Here is a 16,173-nt window from a genome sequence, read left to right as displayed (position 1 = left end):
CTTTCACAACCTTGTCACTTTTGAGTAGCCCAAGCCGTGGATTGGTAGACTGTCCCTCAGTTTGGGCTGGGCTGATGTTCCCTCATGATTAGCTTGGGCTTGTGTCTCTTTGGCAGGATTGTGGCAGAAGCGATGCTCATTCTCTGTATGTCCCCCTGTGGCACTCAACCACTGGTGCCGTTACCTTTGATCACTTGATTAAAGTGGAGTCTGCCAGGAAAAGTTACATTTCCCCCTGGTAATTTACAAGTATGATGTGGGGAGGTGCTTTGAGTCTTATAAATGCTCTGTTCCTCATCTTTCCATTTATCCAATTATTTCACAGATCAGAATGGGTTCATTTAAGCCATTCCTGTCATTATGTATTTTGATGCTCAGATCTTCCCCGATTTAGTCTTTGGGGGCCCCTTCCAGCTGGCTCCTGTGTCCTTTTGTCTGTCTGTCCCCCTTTGATTCTCCGGTTCCCTTTACAGTCTCTGTGTGTTTCTATCTAATCTACCACGTTCTCTGTGTGGGCTTGTTGGTCCTTTTCTTTGTCTCTGCCTTTATCTTGGTCTTTTCCCCCTCTCTGTCTGACTCCCTGTGGCTTTTCTCTGTCTTCTCTCTGTCTGTCTCTGTCTTTGTCTCTGTTCACTCTGTCTTTGTCCTCTCTCTCTCTCTTTCTGTCTCTCCTCCACAGTCTCTCTATCTTTGTTACTCTGGCTTACTGTCTCTCTCTCTCATTTTGTCTGTTTTTCTCTGTGTCTCTCATGGCTCAGTCTCTTTTCCCCAGGACTCACCACTACAGTGTCTTCCGATAGGAGTCCTGGACATGCTGGGTGTGTGAGACTGTCACCGTTCGTGCTCTGAACAAGTTGCCCCTCCAGCCCCGTCCTGGAGCTGGGAGGCCCTGGGGCAGGGTGCGAGAGGGGACTTGGAAGAGCAGAACCCCCTCTCTGGAGCTGCAGGGTCTGTGACCGCGTCTGTGTGTGTGTCCATGTGTGTGCGGATGGTGTCGGAAGCTCTGTGCCTGGGAGAGGGAAGGAGGGAGCTGCCAGTGTCTATGTTCCTGGGCCTCTGCTGCTGGAGTAGGGGAATGGACCAGATTAGACACCACAGTGAGGCGCCTTGGAGAGGAATGGAGCCTGCAGGCAGGGATGACTTCTCTGGGGAGTCCTCTGAATGGGGGACCTCAGGCCGGAGGAGGGTGGTTCTTAGCGGCGTGGGTGCAGGGCTTGCTCCCAGGGTGTGTGCCAATATGTGTTACAAAAGACAGACTGTCAGAGCTTGAGGGGTGTGGTGCCCCACCTTGTGATGCCCGTGGTTTTGGTGGGAGGGTGATTGACTGGTCCAGGAGCTCACGGTAGGTCAGATATAGAGAAGGCTTGCACTGCTAGCCTGCCTCTCATATCATGTGTGTGGTGGTATCGCTTTAAATAGAATATTTAACATATTGAGATCTTGCTAATATAAAGAATAGAAAATAAAAATAAAGATGGAAGACTTCTGGGTTGGGGCAGGGGATGGTAGTGAGGGTGAGAGAGAACTGAGGGGCATGGCATTCCGTGCACGTGGGTAAAAGTTAAGGACTACCAACAGTAGATGGATAAATGAATAAACTCTAATCTAGTCAATGGAGTACTACATAGTAATGAAAAGGAGGAGCTACTGCTCTGTGTGACCAACCACATGGGTGAGTCTCACAGAACAGGACTGAGCAAAAGAAGCCAGGTATAAGAGTACATACTGTATAATTCCATTTATGTGAAGTTTAAAGATCTGTCCAAATGAATCTTTGGTGATAGAAGTCACAGTAGTCTTTACCTGGGGGGATGGTGAATGGGACAGCCACGAGGGAACCTTCTGGGGTGTGGTTCATAGGGCATACATATGTAAAATTGGTATCGAGCAATGCATTTAAATGAGTGTACTTTGTTAATAAAGTAAATTTTAAAAAGTAGTTAAGAAACCATGGAGGAGCCTGTGGTGCCCAGCTGCTGGGGTTTGCAGTTGTCATCTAGGCCTCAGTACACTGACCCCACCTGGGAGTCTGGGTCCCACCCACAGCTTTCTCTTTCCCTGGGCACCTCCTCCCAGAAACAGGCTCAGGCGTATAACACCTGAAAGGGCTCTTGCCTCTCCCTTTCCCTAGTCCTTTCCTATGTCTTCCCCAGATCCCTCAACTCCTTCCCTGGGACTCTAGCCTGCTACCAGGCCTGATCACTGTACCTTTCCTCCCACAGCCAGAGGATCTGGAGGCCCCCAAGAGTCACCACTTCAAGGTGAAGACCTTCAAGAAGGTGAAGCCCTGTGGTATCTGCCGGCAGGTCATCACCCGGGAGGGTTGCACCTGCAAAGGTGAGCAGCTAATGGGGCAGGAGGATGGGAGCATGTCTTCCCGGGAATGAGATGGCCTGGGGCCAGTCAGGCTGGGACTTGGCTTTGTGGATTTCCTTGGGGTCCCCACCTGGTGCCTGGTTCTCATTTGGGGGGTGATGCAGAGCACACTGGATGGCAAGCATGTGGATGTGTGTGGCTGGTACATGGCAGGTGAGGGATGGCATGGAAATGGCATGTAGCCTGTGCATGGATGACTGGTGTAACATGAGCGAATGGCATGTGGAAGGTGTGTGAGTGTTGTGTGCCTGGCACCGGCAGTCCTACAAAGACACCAAGTCACAGTCCTTCCCTTGTTCATGTGAAGGGCATTCCATAGGCAAAGGGCTATAGTCTTTAACGCAAGAAGGGTTGAGTTTAGGGGCCAATGGGAACTTTTGCAATACTAAAATCAGCCACATGGTGTCACCCTCCTTCTAAGAGTTCTGGCTGGTCAGGTGGTGGTTTTGGGTGGGAGTTGGGTGAAGTCTGGAAGGAATTGCTGAGGGTGGGTTTTCGTATTTTGTTTGTATCACCACCCCACCAGAGAACCTGCTTAAGTTAGCCCTTGACCCTCCCCTCAGTTCCTTCCTTCCTTCCCAAGTATGCCTTCCCTTCACCCCAGCGACTCCCACAGCTGTGCTGCAAGGAGGCAGCAAGGGGTGGGGTAGAAGGAAGTCCCAGCACACTCAATGTGAGACCTCGGCACGTTCCTGGCCTTGTGTTCTGTGATAGTCTGTAGTCCTAGGCTTCCCACTTGACCTGCTTTGAGGGTCCAGGTTGAGGAGGGAATTTGACCCCATGTGAATGGAAGGCTCCCAAGGTGAGCAGGGATGCCCCCAGTTTCACCTGGTTCTGCCAGGTGTGAACCTGGAGTGGAAGTCAGGTGGCCAGTGAGCTGCCAGGCTGGTTTGGCAGCTCTGGGTGAGTTAGTGAGAAGTGGGAAGAAAGCCAGGTCCATACTCCAGGGGCACCACCAGGTGTCAGGACTGGGCCATGAAAGGGCCGGGGGTGAGCCCAGCAAGGGAGGGTCGTCAGTAAGAGGGCTAGGGTCACCAGGCCGGGAGGGTGGTGGGGGGGTGGGGGTGGGGAAGGGTTGGGGCCACTTGGGCTTATTGGTAGGAGCTGAATGAGTAGGCCCACTTTCTGTGCGCTTTGGAACCATGAGGTTGTGGTGGCATGAGATGGATAGACCCCTAATCCACCCACCTCTTCCTCCTTCCTTCCCTCCCTCTGTCCGTCCATTCATCCAGGGCTACCAGGTATGGATCGTTCCCTGGTTGATGGGGCAATCAATGTGGCCTAAAATCCCAGCCACATTTTATTTACCAAGCCCAACCCAAAGGCTTTGTTGGTTCCTCTTTCAGTCTTCATTTCATGTCTTGGGCTATAACGTGGTAACCCTCTGGATTAGCAGCCAGGGGCGATGGGTGGGTGGGGTGTATAGAATGTCAAACCTCTGGATTTATAGTCTTCCCAAAGCTTGTGCTGCTGAGGGGAATGTGGCTGCAGGCTAGGGGGCAGTGAGAACACTTCGCTAGAACTTGAGAGGCTGGGGTATTCATCCCATCCCCTCTGGCCACCGTGCTCGCTCTGTAACCTCGATGGTTCTTCCACTTCTCACCCTCCTGCACTTCACTGTTTAATGCAATATGGCTGAGGGTGTGAGGTGCGAGACCAGGCAGGGAAAGGAGTCAGGGAACCTGGAGTCTCATCCTGGCTCTGAGGACTCAAGGACCAACGAGGCAGATGAAGAACTAAGGTGATGAGACATGTGGGCGTAAGTGTGACAGATATATAGGCGATGAGGTCACCGTGAGACCTCAGCCAGTCTTCTACCTCACTGAGCCTGTTTCCTCCCATGTATCATGGGGTTAATAATAAACCCTGTCCTTGCCCTGCCGGGGGTTATGGTGGGGAACACCGAGGCTCTGTGTGTGGCTGTAAATGAGTACTAGTGTGAGTGGGGCAGAGGTGGACGAGATAATGGCCCAGGGCCTTTGTCAGTGCCTGGGCTCCATTTCTGGCCTTGTCACTCACACAGCTGTTGTGACTTCAGAAGTCACTTCCCTGCTCAGGCCTCAGTTTCCTCATCTACAGACAAGGGGCTGGGCCAGACAGTGGGAGGGCCTGCAAAACTCCCTGCTGGCGTCTGCATAGGCTGGATAAGTCTCCCAGTGCAGGTGCTGATTCACTGGCAGGCACAGTGATGAACTGAGTGCCTGCCCTCTAGGCTGGATGCTGTGTCAGGTACTGGTGCCAAGACCCAGCCCCTGACCTGGGAAGACAGACATGCCACCAGATGATCTTAGAATATGGTGGCAAAGCTGACACTTTTGTATGCAAGAAAGGCTGTCTCTGACTTAGCAGAGATTTTCCTGTCAGGCTTTAGCAGGGAGGGCATATGTAGGCTGGGTCTTGAGGGATGTGTAGGAGTTCCTTACTTCAAACAGTGGGTTTCCCACAGGTCCTAGGGACAGTGCATTAGGGGGTCTAGGGCCTTCCTCAAGGGCACTAGCCTCCCACTAGGCTGAAACTCAATGGAAGAGACCAGAATACCAGCTCAAAGGCCCAAGGGCTGCCATCTGGACCTGGACTGAGGCCCAGACGTAGACTACTTCATTTCTCAGTGCCTTCAGTCAGCCTGGAAAGTGGGGGCAGCTTCCTCAGAGTGGGATGAACCTGGGGAGGACAATCCAGCCCTTAATGGGACAAGTCTACCCAGAAGCCCTCACTGGTTGGATTTGGAGAAACCTTGGTTCAGGAGCTCTTTTTCCCGTTACTTCACTGTTGGTTCCAGATTCTCCCCTGTGTCTGAGGACCTCCTTGGACTCATCAGAGGCAGCCTTGCTGTGTGACCGTGGTGAGACACTTAACCTCTCTGGGACTGGCTTTTCTATTTCCCTGAAAGAGGGGCTGGACTAGATCAGAAGTTCCAAATGGCTTTAAAAAATACATTTTATTGATATTTTACAGAGAGGAAGGGAGAGGGATAGAGAGTTGGAAACATCGATGAGAGAGAAACATCGATCAGCTGCCTCCTGCACACCCCCCACTGGGGATGTGCCCGCAACCCAGGTACATGCCCTTGACCGGAATCGAACCTGGGACCCTTCAGTCCGCAGGCCGACGCTCTATCCACTGAGCCAAACCAGTCAGGCCCAAATGGCTTTAAAAGGAGTTGTGTTCTTTGGAGCTACTTTAGAGGCCTGAGAGGAAAGGATAAAGGGGAAATCCAAGGAAAAGCTTAAGGGGCTGAGGCCTTGAAACACCTGCACACTTCAACCAAAGCAGCTCTGGTTTTAGGAGTTAAATATATTCAAAGGTAGGATGGTGTGGTGGTCTTGCACTTGGCTCAGACGTCCTGGGTTTAAATCCCAGCTTTGCCCCTTACCAGTAAGAACTTAGGCAGATTGCTTCACCTCTCTGAGCCTTGGTTACCTCACCTTTAAAGTGAGCCACACAGCAGAACTCCTTCCTTGGGTAACTGCAGGGATTAAAAGAGATAACAGACAAAGTGCTCGGAATAGGGCCTGGCATATAACAAGTATTAAATAAATATGAACGGATCATTGAGATTCCTCATTGAGTTAATCTGAGAGTTAGGCTGCAAAAATGAAAGTTTGAAAACCACTGGATGGGACGATCTACAGGTTTCTTCTTGCTCCAACTTCAGAACCACCCCATGCCCACTTCTCTGAGACACCTTGTAATAGTCAGGGTTCTCCAGAGAAACAGAACTCACAGGATGTGTGGGTGGGTGGGTGGATGGATGGATGGATAGATATTTATTATACAGAACTGGCTCATGCAATTGTGGAGGCTTGGCAAGTCCAACATCTGCAGGGTAGGCCGTTAGGCTAGCGACCCAGGGAAGAGTTGCTATTTGAGTCCAAAACCAGTCTGCTAACAGAATTTCCTCTTGCTTGGAGAGATCAGCCATTTGTTGTATATAGGCCTTCAACTGATTGGATGAAGTCCAACCACATTCTGGAAGGTAATGGCTTTACTCAGTGTCTGCTGATTTAAATGTTAATCTTACCCCCACCCCCCAAAAAATACCCCTTCACAGAAACATCTAGGATAATGCTGAACAAATATCAGGTACCATGGCCTAGCCAAATTGACACATGATATAAACTATTACACACCTCCAGGGCAGCATGAAGATGAGTAGGGCAGGGCAGGGCTGTGATGCCCTTGGGCAGGTGGGCAGCTAGGGAAGGAGCTGAGGTGGGCCGGGAGTGTGGGCCTTTAGCTCTGGGCTCAGGTGCACACCAGGCTCTGTGCTCATTTTCTGACCCGAGGCCAGGAGGAAAAGGCCATTTAGATCCCAACAATGTCAGTTTCCTGTGTTCCCGAGAGGCAGGAAGCCACTCCAGGACAGAGTATACGAAGTCTAGTGAGGCAGAAGCTGGCCAAGGGCTGGGGTTGTGGGTGGAGTTCTGTGCCCATCAGGTAACTCTCCCCACAATGGGGTTTCCCATGCCCTCTCAGGCCACCTGCTGTGCGCTGCATGGGGGCAAGTGTTGACACCCATGGGTGGAGATGGGGCTCCCAGGGCTCCGTGGAGCTTTGGTTTGACAGGGTCGCTCCTTAGGGGGCTTCATTTTGCAGGGCCACTGTCTTGAGAGGCCACCACCTTCCTTCGGAACTGGGGGAGGCCACTGTCCACTCAGGTGGGGTTGATCCTGAGATGTGTTAAGGGATGCCAGGAGGGGGAGGTTGGGCTCTCACAGCTGGAAGCGTGCGTGGAGACCATCTGTTCCAGGGGCTGGAACGCAAGGGCCTTCAGGGGTAGTGCTGGCAAATGAGTGTGAGACAGCAGGGCGTGGTGGGGACCCATGCTGCTCTGTCAAAGGCATTCCAACTAAGAAAGAGTCTTTCTGTTTTAAACATTGAGCCAGCTGATGAAGACAAGGATGCAGGTGAAGGTGCCAGTTGACTGCCTTATTTTCTGAGCTGGAGTCCGAGGCCCAGAGACGGAGAGTGACTTGCTTCAGGTCACACAGCTATGTGTAGCAGTCAGGCCTGGAACCCAGGTCTCCTGACTCAGAGAGGGGGGCTCTTCTGTGTAATAACAATGCCGGCAACGAACATGATGAAGATGCTGCTGCTAATAGCATCTTATAGAAAGCAGGCTCTGGGCCAACCACACATATTAACTCATTTAATTCTCACAACAACCCTGTGAGGTAGATGCTATTAGGACCCCCATTGTCTAGATGTGGAAATGAAGGCTCAGAGTGTTTGGGATGCCCCAGATCACAGAGCTAGGGCGTGACCTACCTCTGAGCTGAGAGCCAGTCTATACACAGCCAGTAGGTAAGTGGGTAGATGGAGAGCAGGACCAGTGATGAATGGATGAAGGATTAATGAACTCCCTTAGTCTCCCCACCCCCTTACCAGGTTTGGGCATAAGCAGTGTTTGTACTGAAGCACTCGGGAAGCACTGACCATGGTCCTTACTTGCCCTCTCCCAGCAGGGGCTGGAGCTGAATGAAGAGGGGGGCTCTTCCACCCTCCTTGATATCTATCCCATTATCCCACAATGTCAGCCCTGGTCTCAGGGGATTAGCCTGGAGAGAATCCTTCCAGTTTGAAATTTACTGCATGTTTATTGAGTCTCACCTGTACGTCAGACCCTGAGCTAGGGGGAGGGGCAGGATTCCAAGCTATAGAGTTGAACAGGATCTCCCTTCCTTAGAGCAGCAGTTGGATGTGAGAAAGAAAAAATCATAAAGGATTACTTAGTCCTCTGAGGTGTCAAGAGCTTTCCAAGGGATGTGAGCAGTGGGATATGGGAGCACAGAGTGGGGAGGGACCATCTTTGAATGCCTGACAACACAGAGAGGGACCTTTTGAACTGGGCCTTGAAGGATGTTTATGAGTTTGCTTTTTGCAGACTTAAAATTCTTCTGGGGAACTTGGTATAGCAGAAACAGATCTCTTTGGGGCAGCAGCCAGAGATGGAGGCAAGACCAGGCCACACAAGTCCAGGTAAATATGCTGAGGAGCTGGACAGAGGCTTCTAAGCTGGTGACATGATCAGTTTGCACTTGAGAATAGTCTGTAATTCTGTGGATCAAAGAGAGGCAGGCTGGAGGAAAGATAATTGGTCTGAACTGGTACAGTGGTGGGCTGGGAGGAAGGTTGAGATTCAACAGCCTCTTTGGAGTTACTTTCTGGGCCATGATGACAAATTTCTTGGCAGGGTGAGGACAGGGAAGAAGAAGTTACAGAAAGGGGCATGCGGGTACCCAGGGCGCAAGGAAGGACTCAGGAGATGGCCTCTGTTCTCAGTTCCCAGCATCACCTTTTGTCTGCTTGCTTTCTGAGGGAACCTGTGCCCTGGTTTCTGCATTAGTTATCTGTAGTTGTGTAATAAATGACCCCAAAGCTTAGCAGTTTAAAATAAATACAAAATTATGACCTCACAAGTTTCTTGAAGTCAGGGATTCATGAGTGACCTACCTGGGTGGTTTGGATCCTGGGTGTCACATAAAGTTGCAGTCAAGACGTCAGCTGGGGTGCAGACACCCGAGGGCCTGGGGAATTCACTTCTACGGGATGCTGTCATATGCCAGCCAAGTTGGCCCTGGCTGGTGGCAGGAGACCTCCGCTGTCCACCACATGGCCCTCTCCACGTGGCTGCTTGAGTGTCCTCATGACATAACTGGCTTCCTCCAGAGTGAGTGATCCAGGAGACCAAGGCTGAAGCCACAGGGACAACCTCTGATGACAACCTCAGAAGTCATATATCATCATTTCTCCACTATCCGAATGGGTACACAAACCAGCCCTGTTCGTCATGGGAGGGGACTACAGATGCGTGTGCATACCAGGAGGCGAGAAACACTGGGGCCACCCTGGAGGCTGGCTGCCATAGTTTCCCTTTCTGTAACATACATGCCATTGATCTGGGAAGTGAGAAGCCAGCAGATTGGTAGGACCAAGTTTCCAACTGCAGCAGGAGGATGCACATTGCAGCAGGAAATGCTGCCCGCCCTGGGAGAAGCCCTGAGAAAGGTGACTAAGATGTAAAGGCACCATCCCTAGAGGGGCCCAGTCCTCCTCCTCCCCCTCCCCCTCCCCCTCCTCCTCCTCCCTCTCCTCCTCCTCCTCCTCCATCTATTTTTATTAATTTCAGAGAGAGAGAGAGAGAGAAAATCATTGACTGGCTGCCTCCTGCATGCCCCACACTGGGGATTGAGCCTGCAACCTGGGCATGTGCCTTGACTGGGAATTGAACCGTGACCTTCCGGTTCATAGGTCAATGCTCAATCACTGAGCCACGCCAGCCAGGTCTGAAGGTGTAAAAATCTGTCCTCCAGGGCTTGGCCACACCTGCCACTTGAGTTCAGTTTACTGAGCTTCTGTCTTCTGGGCGGGGGGCCAGGGGGAGGTCTTTCCTCACTCCCCACTTTTGAGGACAAGTTCTGCATTCCAGCACACAGGGAGCATTCAGCCCATTGTACTGCAGTTGCCCAATGATTTCTCCATCTGCCCTCCATTCAAGGGCACTTGTTGAGTGTCTGCCCACTGTGTGACAGGCAGGGCTGCCCTGTATGGTCACGTAGGCCATTCAGTGCCAAAGGCATCTACCCAAGAGAGCTCTTGGAATCAGCCCATGCTTTGCTCACCAAGCCATGAACCCAGGTACAAGGCTGGGTCCCAATGAAGAATAAGCACCTTCTTGCTGTTCCCACAAGGACACTGTACTCAGCTGTGTATCCATACAGCTGGTCAACCCAGAGGGTGAGCCTTTTCCTCATTTACACAAAGATGCTGTTTAGTGCTGTGGGCCTAGAGCAGACACTGTTCTAGGTACTGGGATACGGTGTGAGTGAGATAGGCATGCCTGTGCCCTAACGAGTCTAGTGTGGGGAGATACACTATACATACGTGAACGGAAATTACTCAAATGACTTCAGATTGTGAGCTGTGCCAAGAAACAAATGATTAGGGTGCTGCTGATAAAGAATAATGGGGAAGCCTACTGTAATTTGGGTGGTCATCTCTTTGAGGAGATGGCTTCAGGGGCTTCGAGAAATAGAAGAAGGATTTGGCTTGGTGAACAATGGAGAGCTGGACTGAGGGAGAGCATTCCAGGCAGCTAGAACAGCAAGTACGAAGGCCCTGAGGTAGGCAAGAGCTTAGTGCACCGGAACTGTCAGAGGGAGGGAGATGGAGGCCTGGCTCCCACTGTGCTCCTTGTGGATAAACTGGGGTTGGGAGGCCCAGAGTGGACACTTAGGGATGCCTCTGTGGTTGAATATAAGATGTTCGGGGGGAGGGTTGTGGCTCAGGAAAAAAGTGTGGTGGTGGGCATGATTCAGTAGGGGTGCACATAAACTCAGGGGAGCTCTTCAGTCAGGTCCAACTCAGCCAACATCTAAGCCTCTACTGAGTGTCAGGCTGTGTGTAGTGTGCGTGTGCATTAGAGAGAGATCCTTCCCTTGAAGGAGCCCACATCTTAGGAAGAAAGGTGGTGGCGGGAGGTGTGTCCTCTGTGATAATACCTATGAGAAGGTGGGGGACAGCGAGTGAGGCCTCCAGAGGAGGGCCCAGACTTACTCTGGAAGGCCTGGGATTTGATTAGAGGAGGATGGGGAAAGGTTCCTCTGGCTGGAGGCTGTGGCGGTTGGGGGACTGGCCTGGCTGGGAGAGCTGAGTCCAAGCTCTAGCCACAAGGCCTGAGGCTCTCAATTCCACATTCCAGGGCCAGAAAAGAAGGCATAGAGGGTGGGGCTGCTGCTGTCAGAATGGAAACACCTTCTGGAGGGGAGCTGCCACCTGGGGCAGTGGGGGTGGGGGAGAGAGAGAGAAACTGAAAAGCTGGCCAGATGGGCATGACTTGACTTGGGTGGCCAGGGCGGCTATGTCCTGACGTGGCCGGGGTGGAGAAGTCTCTGAGCTGGGCTGGCTGGTGGGGTCAGGAAAGCCTTGCTCAGCACTGGCTGAGTCATATGCCTGAGCTGGGGCCAGGACTAGGCTCTGGGAGAACATGGTCCCAGGGTAGGGCCCAGGGCCAAGGTCACATCCCAGTCTCCATCCACTGTGCCTCCCAGCTCTTCCCCACACCCACACTCACAGACAAATCAGAAGCCTTAGTTTGGGGAGCCCTAATCTCTTTGGGTAGCTCTGAGCCTTCATCTATGCCTCAGTCTCTTCTTCTGCGTACTGCTGAAAATCAGGTTGGGGAGGCCTGGACAGCTGGCTGTAGCCAGGGGCTGTGGCTGTCCAGGATTTGGAGTTATTTGCCTTCCCCTCTCAGTGTCCCCAACCCACCTGCCTCAGCAGGTACTGAGCAGCCAATAAGGCCAAGTCAGTACATAAGCTCAGCTCAAGACTCCACACCCCATCTGTGGGACCTGGTGGGACGGGGAAAACGAAGCCCCTGCATGGAGGGCCCTGGGGGTGGGGTGGGCAGGGCTGGGACATTCCAGGCTGAGGGAACCCCTTAGGAAATTTGATTCCAGCTTCTGGTAGTAGGAGGGAGGAGCAAATCCTGTGTGTGTGTGTGTGTGTGTGTGTGTGTGTGTGTGTGTGTGTTTCAAGTCATGCTGTGTGAGCATCTGTCCACATGTCTGTCCGACTGCTGCACTCTGAGGGTCTGCTATGAAATTGTGTGTGTGTTGGTCACACTCCTCCCTTCCCCCCCCAGTCAGAGGTTTCTCACTGGGTACTGCGTGTGCATGTGTGAGGCTATATGTATGTGTATGGCTATGTGTGCCTATATGGTTGAGTGCATGGGTGTAGTATGGGTGTATGTGGTTATGAGTGAGTGCGTATGGTTGTGAATGTGTATGTATATATGGTCATGGGCCCTCTTCTGCACCATGAATTGGGTCTATGTGACTCTCTGGGGGTGAGTGAGTGTGAGGGTGGTTCCGGGTGCCGGCTGCCTGCTGGGTGTGTGTAAGGGGAGAAGGCCCCTCTTATTCCTTGGCACGGGTCCTGTCTGAGAACTGGCCACCTCTGGCCCTAGCCAGGATCCAGCAGGGGACTAGGTCCCCTCCCCTCCCCCTGCTCCTCCTATCTTCCCACGCCCGCTGGAGGGGCCCTGGCCCTGGGGGAGGCTCTGCCCAGCCCGAGGGTCCGCAGTCCCGGCGTTCCCGCCCTGCAGGCCCCAGGGAGCTGCGGCCGCCGCCCCCGCCGCCCCCTCCTCCCTGTGCCCCTCCTTCCCTCCTTCCCTTCCGAGCGCGATTGCAGGCGGGGTGGGAGGAGATTTCGCCTGAGTTTCCATTTCATACCTCGCGGCTAAACTTTCTTTCTGTGTCTCGCCCTCTTGCAGTCTGCAGCTTCTCCTGTCATCGGAAATGCCAGGCTAAGGTAAGGGGCCGCGGGCCCCCACGGGGGCTCAGCGACTGACGGGCTCGGGTCCCTGGACTGGAGAGGGGGCTCCGGTGGGGCGGACGGTGCTGGGGGCGTTCCTTCCTCCTCTCTTTGTTTATGCAAAGCTTGGGGCAGGAACGGGTTCAGGTCAAGGTGAAGGCGACGGCCTGGGGGAGTCAGCAGGGGGGTGAGTTAAATCTGGATGGGAGGCACGGCTCCATTCTCTGGCTACTGGAGGTTGCTGGTGGAGACTGAGCTCCGAGAGGGGCCTTGGAGGTATTTCTCCTAGCTCTCTGGGAGGGTGGGGGCGTCGAGGGGGAGGGGATGCATTTCAATTCTGCTTTGGCGCAGAGCCCTGGTTGGTCTGATTCGGCAGCTTAGAAAAACTCGGGAGGGGGTCGCAATCACCAGACCTGGAGCGCAAAAGGGATAGGTAGGGGAAGTGAGGACGAGGTGGGAAAGGGTTGGAGGTCAAGGTCGCAATGTTCCTGGAACCTCCTGAAGCACCATCCTACTCTCTTTATTGACCAGGTCCCACTTTGGTCCTCAGTTTCCCCATCAGTGTTTTCTGGCTGATCTTGGTGGGAGAGGAAAACTGAGACAAAAAGACCAGAGGAATTGGTGGGTCCTGGGTGGCCGAGCTGGCTGGACCCCTGCTGCAACCTCTCAGGCCAGGACAGAGGAGTGAGGGAGCAGCTGGTGGTGGCTTCTTGGAGTAATTTCCTTCCCAAATAATCCATCCCAAGCCATCAGCTCTTGGGAGGTGGAGATGTTTGGCCTTAACCTTTCAGATGCCGTCAATCTTTGCACTCTCCCTAGTATTGCTTTTCTCTCCCTTATTAGCTGGGTGACTTTGGGCAAGTCATGTAACCTCTCTGAGCCTGTTTCATCCTCAAAGATACATGAATAAGAAAAGGTTATTATGAGGATGAGATGGGATAATGTGTGTGAAGTGTCCAGCACAGTGCCTGACACATGGTTGGCACTCAGAAACATAGCAGTGGATTATTATCAATTGGTAGCTCCGAGGGCCAAGTGTTACCATGGAGAAGGGTGCTGATGGAGCAGGGAGTCTGCGAGGGAACCCACTTCCTCCTGTGGGTCCTTGCTCAAGCAAAGCAAACAGCCTTGCTGGGGCATCTTCCGACCTGTACACTCCAGGTTGGAGTGTTCTCCTAGCAGAGGTGCAGAGGGCCTGGATCACAGGGGGCACATCTGTACAGTTTCTGCCCCTCCCTTGTCTTCCGCCTTTCTGACTCCCTCAGCTTTTGCTTCCTACGGTGGGGATTGAGTTACTGCTTCTCTCTCCATACCCCTCCTTGTTCTCTTCATCCAGAGCCGAGATTTTCCACTCTTCATCCCAGAACCTTCCGACTTCTCCCCAGTCGACCTCCTCTCTACCGCCCTTCCTGCACTTGTTTCTCTTTATTATTATTATTTGTTATTTTTTACCAAGAGAGGAAGGGAAAGGATGGAGAGATGGAAATATTGATTAGAGAGAGATATTGATTGGCTACCTCCCTCACACCCCCTATTGGGGATCGAGCCTACAACCTGGGCATGTGCTCTGACCGTGGATCGAACTGGAGATGTCCTAGTTCATGGGTTGATGCTCAACCATTGAGCCACACCAGCTGGGCAACACTTGTTTCTCTAACTAACATCTTGTACAGTGCCTTGACCTTAGAAAGCACTTCAATGCATTATCTGATTTCATTCTTTTAATTCCATCAGAGCATATAACAGGCCAAAAGATCCATAGGAAACCGAGGCACCCAAAGGTTGAATGACTTTCCCAAGGCATCGCAGTGTAATTCCTCAGTCATATCTGTCCCGGGACCTTGTGCTTTCTTCTAATTACCCCATCTTGCCTACCAGCAGACATTCCTTTTTGATCCTCACCTGCCCCTCCCCCTTCGCCTCCCATCTCTTGCAGCAGCCGATACAGTTAGAGAGGATAAGGGGATGAATATACTGCCAGAGAAGGGTCTGAATAGGGCCAATGGGGGGCCCAGAGACCTGGAGAGGTGTGATAGACTTAGCCTCTTGTTGCACAGTCACCTCCTGTTGGAGACAGAGGGGTGCTAAAGGTGACTTCTGGGTGGGGGTGTGGCCTGCCTAGCAATTCTGGCACATGCTGGGGGCTCAGGATACACCAGGCTCAGTAACACCGTTCTGCCCAGCCAAGGCCAGCCGCAGGAGCGAGATGGACTGGCAGGGCAGGGCTGGACAGACAGATGGGGTTTGTTACAGGATTTTCCTCTGCAGCAAAGGGAACCCACTGGTGCTGTGAGCCCCGCCCAGCTGGCAAGTCTCCCCATAAACCACACTCTTACTACTGGCCTGCCTTTTCCTCTTGCTGAGAAGGGTGATGTGAGCCTCAGAGCACACAGCAGAGCTTGTCCTCTGGGTTTTATAACCATTTGGAGGTCCTCTCATCCATCCCCCTACCTGAGACAGGACTCAGTAAGCAAATGTTTACGGAGCTCTTTTTGTGTGCCAGACACTGTTGTAGGTGAACAAGACAGAGAAGGCCTTTGCCCTCGTGGGACTGACATTCTAATAGGGGAGACAGGCAGTAAATAGGCAAACAAATCCCATAAGGAATGAGATAGAGCAGTGGTTAAGGAGGGCTTAGGCTTAGGTGGCCCAGGAAAACTCAGAGGAAGTATTGTGCAAGATGGGACCCAACTGATGTTACATGATGATCTGAGAGATGAAAAGAGCAAGTGCAAAGGCCCTGAGGTTGGATGAGCTTGTCAGGCTTGAAAGAAGATGTGTTGTGGAGATTAGTGAGCCCTGGAGGGGTTTTGAGCGTGAGTGACATGATCTGAAGATCTCCACTTTAAGGAGGTCACTCTGGCCTTGAGTAGTCACTGGGAGATGGCCAAGAGGCCACTGATGTTGCCCAGGTGAGAGAAGCTGGTGGCTTAGTGCATGGTGCTCATAGGAAAGACTGTGAGAAGAGACAGGTCTGGGATGCATTCTGGGGTAGAGCCCAGAGCCTGGCTGATGGATGGGATGTTGGGTGTGAGAAAGAGAATGGGCTCAAGGATCTCTCTCAGGTTTTTGGCCAGAATAACTGGGTGCACGTGGTTCCATTTACTGTACTAAGATAGATGAAGTGTGTGAGAAATTTCTAGGAAGAAGGCGCCAGGATTTCTGCGTTGTTTGGTCTCTTATTTCACAGTTCTTCTCCAACACACTGGGGATTTGTTGCTGAGGTTGGTCCTCTCTTGTTCTCTCAAGTTCAGCCCACTCTGGCCACCGCTCCAGTAAATGGCTTGTTCTGGATGCCTTCCTATGCCACCTTGTAGACCAGGGGTGGGGAGCCTTTTGGATATTTATAACATCATCCTTGGACCAAGGGCCATTTGGATATTTATAACATCATTCTTGGGCCATACAAAATTATCAACTTAAAAATTAGCCTGCTATATTTGGTCAAACACTTAATTAACTCACTCCTAATGTCTTGGC

General features: G+C 52.3%; 1 protein-coding gene across 6 annotated transcripts in view; it reads left to right on the top strand.

The window, feature by feature from the left end:
* Window positions 1-16,173, top strand: part of TNS1 (tensin 1) — a 222,010-nt gene that overhangs the window by 40,870 nt on the left and 164,967 nt on the right. For all 6 annotated transcript variants that reach the window (XM_080669590.1, XM_080669588.1, XM_080669585.1 and 3 more), the window contains 2 exons: window positions 2,223-2,337; window positions 12,653-12,690. In XM_080669590.1, coding sequence (XP_080525716.1) covers window positions 2,223-2,337; window positions 12,653-12,690 — 153 coding nt within the window. The remainder of the gene's footprint in view (window positions 1-2,222; window positions 2,338-12,652; window positions 12,691-16,173) is intronic.

The sequence above is a fragment of the Plecotus auritus genome (genome assembly GCF_963455305.1).
Source record: "Plecotus auritus genome assembly, chromosome: 5".
Taxonomy (NCBI): Eukaryota; Metazoa; Chordata; class Mammalia; order Chiroptera; family Vespertilionidae; genus Plecotus; species Plecotus auritus.
The sequence above is the reverse complement of the archived record's forward strand: the minus strand, read 5'-3'. Positions and strand labels throughout refer to the sequence as shown.